The sequence below is a fragment of the Typha latifolia genome, chromosome 12 (assembly GCF_019914945.1).
Source record: "Typha latifolia isolate L0001 chromosome 12, TyphaL0001v2, whole genome shotgun sequence".
NCBI classification, from domain to species: domain Eukaryota; kingdom Viridiplantae; phylum Streptophyta; class Magnoliopsida; order Poales; family Typhaceae; genus Typha; species Typha latifolia.
In genome coordinates this window covers 3463347-3474149 of record NC_133097.1, presented here as the reverse complement: position 1 = coordinate 3474149, position 10803 = coordinate 3463347, and the positions used below count along the sequence as shown (strand labels likewise).

Sequence of the window (10803 nt, the reverse complement as noted above, 5' to 3'; positions counted from 1 at the left end):
AAAATGGTTGAAAGATGAAACTCACTTACATGAGTATTGTCTCCACTGCGGTCGGTGGAAAATAGTCAGTAGCCCATGAAACGCGGATGGTTGGCCCATGAGAAATCAGCAACTATACCATCTATATGAATACTTCATACACAAACTTGTATAACTTTTTCTCTTTTGACCTTACCAATATACAGCCCTCTTTAGTTTCTTTGCACTCTCTAAGCTATAGATAATAGACACGAAGACAAAATCCGATGAAAAGATTAGCATCCTACCAAATCTCACCATCTTTTGAGAACAGCCGGATCCCCCGTGGGACCAACAAGAGGCCAAAGTGACGCGGTTTCACTCCTACCTTGCCCTTAAAATGTACACTGATAAAGTACTTCCCTTCCCTGGCTATTTTGCTTTCTCCAGAGGAGGTTGAGAGAATTAGTAAGGTAAAATTAAAGATGGGCAACTGTGCATTCCGAGGCTTCGGAGAGGTTGATGGTTCAACGATAAAGGTCGTGACATGCAATGGCGGAATGATGGAGCTCTGTCCACCGGTCACTGCCGAATGCATCACCAATGGCTTCCCAGGCCACCGTATCTTTCGAAGTCTTGATCTCTTCTCCGAGCCACTTCTCCATAAAGAGGAGCTCCTCGGCGGTGAACTTTACTATCTGCGCCCCCTCAACCGTCCACCGTCAGGCCAGCCATCGCTCGCTGTTCCTTATCGGATATCATTCGACCACCAGGGGCTGTGGGGAAGGCAACAGATGGATATGTCGACGCAAACGTTGCATAACTACGCCGGAGGAAGTGGCGTTGGTGGAGTGTGGAAGGTGAAGTTGGTGATAAGTCCGGATCAGCTGAATGAGATATTATCTCAGGATTCACGAACAGAGGTGTTGATTGAGAGTGTTAGGACGGTAGCCAAATGTGGGAATGTTGCGGCAGCGTCCTCGGTGGCTAGCTCGGACCAGTGGAGCCTGGCGAGCAGTAGGAAGGTATAGTCGGAGAACGTGGATTAATCTACTGAGCGACACGATAATGAGTGTCAGTATTAACATTTAATGGCAGGTCTTGTAGTTCTGTTTGGAGGACTTGGTATTTGTAGTCTTCACTTTAATTTGTTTTTCTGTAGTTTGCACATCTGGCTTTCTTTTATCTGCCGGAGGGTCATGTGCCCTTTCGGTATCATGGTTTGCATGTGGGGTTTGTCCTTTATTCCTTTTCATTTTCCGTTTTTCTTTCCTTTGAAGAAAAAAGGAAATAAGTGAAGTGAAGGAATCTCAGAAGCTTAAAAGCTGGTTTGGCTTTCCTGTGTAGGTGAGTGATTGTCCTTGCACGTTTTGGAGGAGGACAAAGATTCATTTAAAAAAGTGTTTGATGAGTTACATCCTAGGAGATCATTACGTATCATTTGTTGCTTTCATGCTTATCTTGCTCACGTTATACAACAATGTAAAATTAGACAGACGCCTGAAAATGTACTGACAGATGGTTCAATATCTCTGTTTCTGCTATCATTATCGAGAGCTCTTTTTATACATTCTCCTTATTTGTCTATCATTTTGGGACGAAAAGAGATCGGTACTAATAGGTATGATAAGGATATTAAAAAAATTAGTCTAAATAAACAAGCGGCCAGGGCTTCCCTCACCTACTACGGTTACTGTCCACCTTTAATCGATTATTCAAAGGAGTCTTCCTACTCCCACGAATGATGTAAATACGAATCTAGCCTCCAATTCATGATTAAACCTCCGGACTTGAAGCTAGGTCTACTACGAACCTTCAATATTAGATGTTGGGATTCAACGGATTGATTAGATTAATATTTAGAGGTTTGCTAGATCCAGGATGAAGGATCGAATCTTAACGAATTAGTAAAGTTTTTGCAGAGTGGTGGATGTGGTTGAGCTGAGCTGGGGTTGATGAAGGTGGTGTTGTAACAACCTAAAAAAACAATTTCATGGCATGACCTTGCCAGTCACAGCGAGGGTGCCACACGCCCCCCAGCCATCTAGTTAACTAATCGGGCCAGGCCAACTGAGCGCAGTGGGCCTCGCCACTATTGCCGCCAGTGCTGCTGCACTCCCTCACTGCCTCACTCACTCTTCATCTCTCTCTCTCTCTCTCTCTTTCTTAGTCTCTCTCTCTCTCTCACTCTCCCCGTTCTCCCCCTCTTGCCGACACTGACCTACTATCATCGTTGCCGTTGAGGTTAGCCCTTCTCTTCTCTTCCTCTTTCTCTCTCTTTTCTCCTCTCTCTCTCACACACTTTCTCTCTAGCTGTCTTAGGTTCGTCGAACCCGAGCCGCCAACGAGAGGTTGATCACTGGCCAGTAGTGGTTGGGCCCCTCCCTACTAGCTCGACTCCCTTCCCATCTCCTTCTCCTCTTCTTTCTTTCTTCTTCTTCTTCTTCTTCCTCGTTTCCTCCTCCTGTTTTTCTATCATAGTGCTAGGCTTAGCCTATCATTGTAGCAAAGGGGTTTCTCCCTATTTTTAATTTTTATTAATTATGAAATTTATTTTCTAAAGTTAAGGTGAATTACTTTATTTAGATAGTTAATAGTTTTGATAATTTACACTAACTAGTATAATTATTAGCTAAGTATAATTCGTATAATATTGGTACGATCACGCCTCTGGCTATGAAGCTCTCATACCAGCTTGATACGATCTCGCCTTTTTGGTGAAGGATCGATCTCTTCCAATTCTTGATCTGGACTAGATCTGGCATGGAACTTTGAAATAAGATCCTGAAATATGCCGCCGTCGGATCGATGTGAAACTTTGATATGTTGTAGCCTCAGAAAAGAGCTTTCCAACAAATCCAGTTGCAGGGAATTGGATGTGGGGATCTCGAGATATCCTCTGATTTGTGGACAAAGGTCAGATGGTTTATTTTGGATCCGTGGATGGAGGCACGTGATCCTAGGTAATGGTGGTTGAAGGTGGACCGGCATTAATGTGGTAGCACCGGTGAAAAGTGATGGTGGAAGGGTTGTGGTTGATGGAAGGATTAGGGCAAGTGTTGGATAGATTGGACGAAGGGGGAGAAGAGGGCCACCCCTAAGGGACTAGGGTGATTAGCCAGACGAGGGAGGTTAGAAGCGGCGTCGCCGGGGATTGAGAGAACGGGAGCGAAGAAGACGAAGGAGGCAAGGCAAAACTCAATCTCAATAATCAATCCTCAATTTGGTTGCCTACCACATCCTTTAATAGGCTAACCAACAACTCAAATTAACCCTAAAAACACAATTTTCGTCGACCGTGTTCGAACTCGCCCGACCGCATTCGAACGCACCGAGTTCGCTCTTCTGGATTTACGCACCGCATTCGAACGCACAGTACATTCTCTTCACCACGTTCACAACCCCGTTCACAAACCGCGTTCGAACTCACTCCACCCGCGTTCGAACGTGACTTACAGAAAACTTATTTTAATGGAAATTAAACACTAAAACATGAAATAAAAACACTCCTAAAGTGAATCCATGCTCGAGACGACGTCAGTGAAGTCCGAATCGTATCAATCCACCACACTTCTGCAACCTTGTCCTCAAGGTTTGAAGTTTGGAAAGCGATCCCTGATATATGACTCTAGCTCCCAGGTAGACTCGTCAGTAGATTTGCCGAGCCACTCAATTAGCACTTCAGTCTCTAATCTGGTCCCATGGCGTCTTCTCCTGCGGCCTAATACTCAGACCGGTTCAGTGGGGCCATCCTCCTCCATTAGTTCGGGTAAGGCCGAACCCGCCACATGGTTAGGCCCGATCTGGGCCTTTAATGCTGATACATGAAAGACCGAATGTATCCTGGTTCCTTCAGGTAGGTCCATCCGGTAAGCTACTGGATCGATTCGTTGTAGCACTCGGTACGGACCGTAGTACTTGTAACCCAACTTTTGGTTCAAAATTGGTCTCAGTGTGGATTGCCGATACGGTTGAGCTCAAACGAACACCAATTGATCCACCTCAAATTCTCGCTCACGTCGGCCTTTGTCATGAGTTTGCTTCATGCAGTTTTGGACTGTGGCTAGGTGAGTCTTGAGCAGTCTCAATATTTCATCTCGATCAGCAAGCTCCAAGTCAAGCTCTGTCCTATCTGCCGCCACGAGTCTATCATAGGCATGCAAGACAGGGGGAGTGCGCCCATAAACCGCCTCAAAGGGGGTCATGCCAATGCTAGAGTGATGAGCAGTATTGTATGACCACTCAGCCCATGGAAGGAATTTGGCCCAATCCTTTGGTCGTTCCGCTACAAAGCATCGCAAGTATTGCTCCAGTCCGCGATTCACCACCTCGGTTTGGCCATCCGTCTCGGGGTGATAAGCTGAACTCAGGTTGATTTGAGTCCCTTGCAATCTGAAGAACTCGGACCAAAACTCACTGATGAAGATGCGATCCCGGTCTGACACGATCGTCCTAGGCATCCCATGCAAGCGTGCCACTTCCCGAACAAAAATTTCAGCAACCCTTTTTGCTGAAAACGGGTGAGACAATGTTATGAAATGAGCATATTTGCTCAGTCTATCCACCACAACAAACACCACCGATTGTCCCCGAACCTCCGGCAGCCCCTCGATAAAGTCCATGGAGATATCCTCCCAAATACGCTCTGGTATAGGTAGTGGTTGTAGCAGCCCGCTAGGCTTGAGTGCCTCCGATTTAACTCGTTGACAGATTTGACATTCACGCACATACTTCTTCACGTCCGTCTTCATCGCTGTCCATGTACAGTTTTGGGCCAGCTGCTTGTAGGTACGTAATACCCCTTCATGGAAGTGTGCCATCAATAGTCTCCGTAGCTCTTCGTTCTGGGGTACCTTGATTCGCCCGCACTCTAGTACTAACCCATCGCGCTCCTCGTGCTCGGGGTGGCTTGAGGGGTTCTCTCTCAACTCCTCCATGAGTTGGACCAGCTCACTATCCTCTGCACTAGCTCTCCGCAGATCTGAGAAGAAAGGAAAGGTGGGCGCTGAGAAAGAAGCGAGCTCCCTTGCGACCCCTTCATTTGGAAGTTCAAGCAGCGGTTGGCTTCCATCTAGCAGCACTCTCTTGTCATTTCTCCAAAACGTCAATGTGAGGCTTGTAAAATCAAATGTCACGGGCCCCAAGCTTCGAAGCCATTGGGTCCCCAAAACAATGTCGGCACCTCGCAAGGCCAACGAGTAAAGGTCCAATGTGAAAGTTTGGCCTTGCACCTTCAATTCCACACCTCCACAAATAAAATATGCTCGCAATGTGGTGCCATCTCCGATCGTCACATCGAACCCTTCCGTGGGTTCCGACTCGAGCCCAATCTTCCTAAGGAGCCTCTTGTCAATGAAGTTGTGGGTGGACCCGGTGTCAATCAAGATTCTCACTGTGGTTTTCTTGACTACCCCGTTCACCCGCAAGGTCTTTGGCACACTGTGTCCCCGAATAGGTGTGGAGGGAGATTTCGGCTATCATGTCCTCCACGGGTTGCTCAGCTTCTTCTCCATGATGTCCAGCCACATCTGCACCTTCAACTGCAAACTCGTCCTCCGCTTCCTCCAATCCATCCATTAGCATCATCGATTCCATCGGTTTAGCGCAGCGATGCCCGGGTACAAACTTCTCATCACAACGAAAGCATAGGCCCTTGGCTCTTCTTTCTTCTACTTGGGCTGGTGTGAGTGCTCGTCCCGGACCTCTAGGTGCATACTTCACATCTTGGGATGGCTTCAAGGGTGCTCGAGAAGGTACCACTATAGCAGCAACCCTTGGTACTCCGATAGTATTTCCCGCCGCTATGTTTGGTTAAGCTTGATTGCGGCTTCCTTGGCTTGTCCAACTCTGCTTCAGGTGTATCTTCATGGCCCTATGTTTGTCTTTCATAAGCACCGCATCTTCGAAGGCCTCCTTTCAGGTTCTAGGCCTTAAAGCCCTCACATCGGCTTGTATGTCACCACGCAGCCCGGAGATGAAGGTGCTGCAAAGTTGCTGATCCGTCCATGGTGGATGACATCGGCTACTAATCCTCTCAAATTCTTCTTAGTATGACCCAACTGTGGTCTTTTGCACCGTCTTTGAGAGGAGAGTATCAAAGTCTTCATATCCCGATGCTCCAAATCGCCGTGTGATATCGGCGTAAAATTCAGCCCAAGTTTCGATAGCCTCAGTGGCATTGGCTGCTCGAAACCAATGAAGCGCCGCATCCTCAAGGTGGAAGCTCGCAAGCGTCACCTTGTACTCTTCCGCCGTTCCTTGGTATGCAAAGAATTGCTCCGCCCTATACAACTAATCGATCGGGTCGCCACCTTTGAACTTGGGGAATTCGAGACGCACGACTTGTCCACGGATGCCATTGTCTCATTTCGGATCATGTCCTTGTCTAACCGGGGGAGGATGCACCATGAAGGGTTGATGATCCCTCCTTCGGTTTTGATTAACTTGCCGTGGTTCCGGATCATATTGACCCACCCACGGATCTTGATCTCCAAGGCGGTCTCCATAGTGGTTCACCCGTCGGATGGGTTCACCTGCAACTGGACCTGGTGTAACCATCCTTGCTTGCCTCTGCCCATAGGGTGGTGGTAGCAGCGGCTCTTGTGGTTGCAAAGGTTGAACCGGTGGCAGTGGGTTCAAGGGGGTCGACTCACGTTGTGGGGTCGATGGTGCTTTCCCGTTCGCCATTGCTTCCCTTGTCGTCTGCAGTTCCCGCATCATTTCCATCATCATCTGGTTGTTGATGGCCATTTGCTCTGAAAGAGACCTCAACACGGCTTGAACGCTAGGTTCTTCCGTATTCTGATTAGATCGGGCGGTTCCACGGGTGGAAGTCCCTGCAATCGTTTCTCCCTTCTCTATTGGGAGAATCTCTTCTTCATCATCTCGCCGTGCAGCCATGGATCTGGTTGTCGTCATTGGAAGCGCTTGTCTGAGAAACGGTGGCTCTGATACCAGCTTGGTACGATCACGCCTCTGGCTATGGAGCTCTGATACCAGCTTGATACGATCTTGCCTTTTTGGTGAAGAGATCGACCATCTCTTCCAATTCTTGATCTGGACTAGATCTGGCACGGAACTTTGAAATAAGATCCCGAAATATGCCGCCGTCGAATATATTGTAGCCCAAGAAAAGAGCTTTCCAACAAATCTAGTTGCAGGCGAATCGGATGTGGGGATCTCGAGATATCGTCCGATTTGTGGACAATGGTCTGTTTTGGATCCGTGGATGGAGGCACGTGATCCTAGGTAATGGTGGTTGAAGGTGGACCGGCGTTAATGTGGTAGCACCGGTGAAAAGTGATGGTGGAAGGGTTGTGGTTGATGGAAGGATTAGGGCAAGTGTTGGATAGATTGGACGAAGGGGGAGAAGAGGGCCACCCCTAAGGGACTAGGGTGATTAGCCAGACGAGGGAGGTTAGAAGCGGCGTTGCCGGGGATTGAGAGAACGGGAACGAAGAAGACGAAGGAGGCAAGGCAAAACTCAATCTCAATAATTAATCGTCAATTTGGTTGCCTACCACATCCTTTTATAGGCTAACCAACAACTCAAATTAACCCTAAAAACATAATTTTCGTTGACCGCGTTTGAACGCACCGAGTTCGCTCTTCTGGATTTGCGAACGCGATGCAGGCGTTCGAATGCGCGATCGAACGCGCCTGTCGGTATTTGCGAACGCAATGCAGACGTTCACAGTGCGTTTGAACGCACAGTACATTCTCTTCACCACGTTCACAACCCCGTTCACAAACTGCGTTCGAACTCACTCCACCCGCGTTCCAACGCGACTTACAGAAAACTTATTTTAATGGAAATTAAACACTAAAACATGAAATAAAAACACTCCTAAAGTGAATCCATGCTCGAGACGACGTCGGTGAAGTCCGAATCATATCAAATATTTGAAGAAATATAATTATAAATATTTGTATATAAATGTACCTATAGTTTAGGCATTGTTATTAGCTTAATACATATAGTTATATCGATAAAAATCTAATATTCATGTTTATATAATTATTTTTAGCATCTTATTATTTTCTACTAGGTTTTTTGAAAGAAATATTAAGCTTACATATTATTTTATATAATTGGCGATGTGATTTGGACCACGCTGAGTCATCTCGTGTATGGATACGACCTATGAACTCTTTTATTATTTTGTTCGTTTTAGTTTTCTTCAAAAAGTAAGAATTCTGGCCGTTGTGTTCGAACATAAGAACGTCGCGTTCGAATGCACCTATTTGAACGCCTGCAAACTTTTGCACATATAGAGAATGCTAATTGTGCGTTTGAACGTGCTCGGTGAGAATGCCTTATTTCCAAGTTTATCATTTGTTAGTTTTGCTTGTTAAGTAAGCCTTTTAATATGTGGAAGCAACCTATTTGTGGTAATCAATGAATATTGTGTTTTACTTCCTTCTTCCTCTACTTTAACTCTTCTCCTTCCTCGCTCAAACCCTAGCAATGTGCCCACCTCGATGCCGGTTACTCCTAATCCCCCTCGATTGTCGGGTCCTCTCTCCTCCTTGAGATCTCGACCACCTTTTCCCCCTTCATCCTTCTCCCAACAGCAGCTCATGCCACCATATCCATCACCATCATCCATCATTTCCACCTCCATCGTAACACTGTCTATTTTTGTCCTAGCTACAGTCAGAATCTGTAAAGGGAGAAAATATAAATAAACTTAGGTCAGGAAGATACGGAACGATCTCAACTAGTTTTGTAATTTTTTGACTACGACATAATATTTAGAGAATGTTTTACTCCGACAGTGCGAATTGCTTCTCTACATTTGAGCTTGATCGGGTAATGGACGCTCGGATACCATGCCAATAACTAGATCCACCATTCCTCGGATACCGTGCCAATAACCAGATCTATGGCATCGAGATTGTAATGCCCTTACTTGGCACGGGCATGTGCACGCCCACACGTTCGTACGGCACACACAAGCAGACGTGACAGGATGGGCGGGGCCCGTCACGCACAAATATACCTATGTGTACACACAATCCATCACAAATAAAATCATGACAACATTAAGTTAAACCTGTTAACATATTCATATCTAAATCCACAATAACTATACTAGACAACTACATAATCTTGCAAGTCATAATCTAGCGGGCCCACACAAGGCCACGACAAACCATCAAGATACAACTTATAATCACTAACCACAGGAGTACAATATAATTTAACATGTATTATACAAATCATTGTCTAATACAAAGGAGTAGAAATATCAAATAATAGTACAACTTAATTTCTATATAAATTATCATCTATACCATCTCGCACCTATAACTCACCTCATCATTGCTCTAAATATCTTCTCAAGATATATCAAGTTACTATCACGTGCTATATATCTGAGGGTATTAGAAAAGAAATAAAGAGAGTCATGAGCTAAAGGCTTGGTGAATAGATATTACACCAAATCTGTAATGCTAAACAAAGAGTAAATCATATATTGGATAATATGAATTAGAAAGAACATTATGTCATGAATGAATATATAAATGTATCCTCAATAATATATGAATGTATAGTAGATATCATGTAATAACCAAAAAATAAAAAAATTTAACTTTGGGCACGACGTGTAGCGCCACCCAAGCAGCTTGGTGCTGCATGGGGGCGCCATACATTGCAAGCCCGACCAGCTAGTTTAGGCCAGCTAGCCACGGTGGGCCCCACCCAGCCGCCACCACCGTCCCCCCTCCCCCCACAACGCCTCTCTCTCTCTAAAACGGTCTCCCGTCGCGTTCTCTCTCTCACTCTCTCTCTTTTCCCTCTTCTTACTAACACTGACCTACCGTCGCCATCCTTAGAACTTGCCGGCCTGCCGCCTCAGCTACCACCTTCACCGAGCGCCAGTGAACGACTTTTCCTCTTCCCCTTCCTCCTTCTCGCCCCCCTTTCTCTCCTTTTCTTCCTCTTTCTCTCTCAGGTTTGCCGGAACCGAGCCGTCGGCGAGAGGCCGATTGTTAGCTGGCTAGCAGCGGTCAAGCCCGTCCCCGCCGGCTCGACTCTCCTCCTTCCCCTCCTCTCTCTCTCTCTTTTCTCTTCTTCCTTCTTTCTTGTTCTCCCTTCTTGGTTCCTCCTCCTCCTCCTCCTCCTGCAACAGTTGTTTGGCTCAGCCTAACACTATAGCAAAGAGGATTATTTTTTTTCTTTTTAGTTAATTATATAATTATTTTCTAATCTTAGGTAAATTAGTTTATTTAGATAATTAGTTATTTTGATAATTTACACTCACTAATATAATTTTACTAAGTATTTTTAGTATAATAATTTATTAGTTATAATTATAAATATTGCCTATAAATTATTCATGGTTTAGTTATTATTTATTAGATTGATACATGCAGTCTTATTGATAATAATCTTATATTTATATTTATATTTCATATAACTATTTTTAGTATCTACTACTTCCTATAAAATCGAATATTAAGCTTGCATATTATTTTTGTATAATAGGATAATGACTATTTTGCGTATAATTTATGATTAATTAAATAAGAGTAGGAAATACAAAATAATTTTTAACAATATTATTTTCATAATTATATTTTTATTAAAACATATATATTGTGTACATATTATTTATTCCATAATTAGCAAACTAGGATTTTTAGTAAATAAATATAAATTATAGTAATAGAATATTAATATTATCATAATTAAATTTATCCTATGAATCTAATTAATTTTAAACCCAATAAAATATCATATTTTATTCGAACAGATTATAATTGGATAAACGACTAACTTTATGTTACCTAAACATGTTCATATCCTGAACCGCTTATGTGAGACCCCGTGGACCTTGT

General features: G+C 44.5%; 1 protein-coding gene across 1 annotated transcript; it reads left to right on the top strand.

Moving 5' to 3' along the window:
- The first annotated feature begins 381 nt into the window (after positions 1 to 381).
- On the top strand, positions 382 to 1505 carry LOC140799015 (uncharacterized). The gene has a single exon (XM_073153110.1). It carries the CDS (start codon positions 444 to 446, stop codon positions 987 to 989), a length of 546 nt encoding a protein of 181 aa, XP_073009211.1. The 5' UTR covers positions 382 to 443; the 3' UTR covers positions 990 to 1505.
- The last annotated feature ends 9298 nt before the right edge of the window (positions 1506 to 10803 follow it).

Bases quoted from the DNA above. Each gene is read 5' to 3' on its own strand.
- LOC140799015 (XM_073153110.1), top strand. From the start codon at position 444: ATGGGCAACTGTGCATTCCGAGGCTTCGGAGAGGTTGATGGTTCAACG.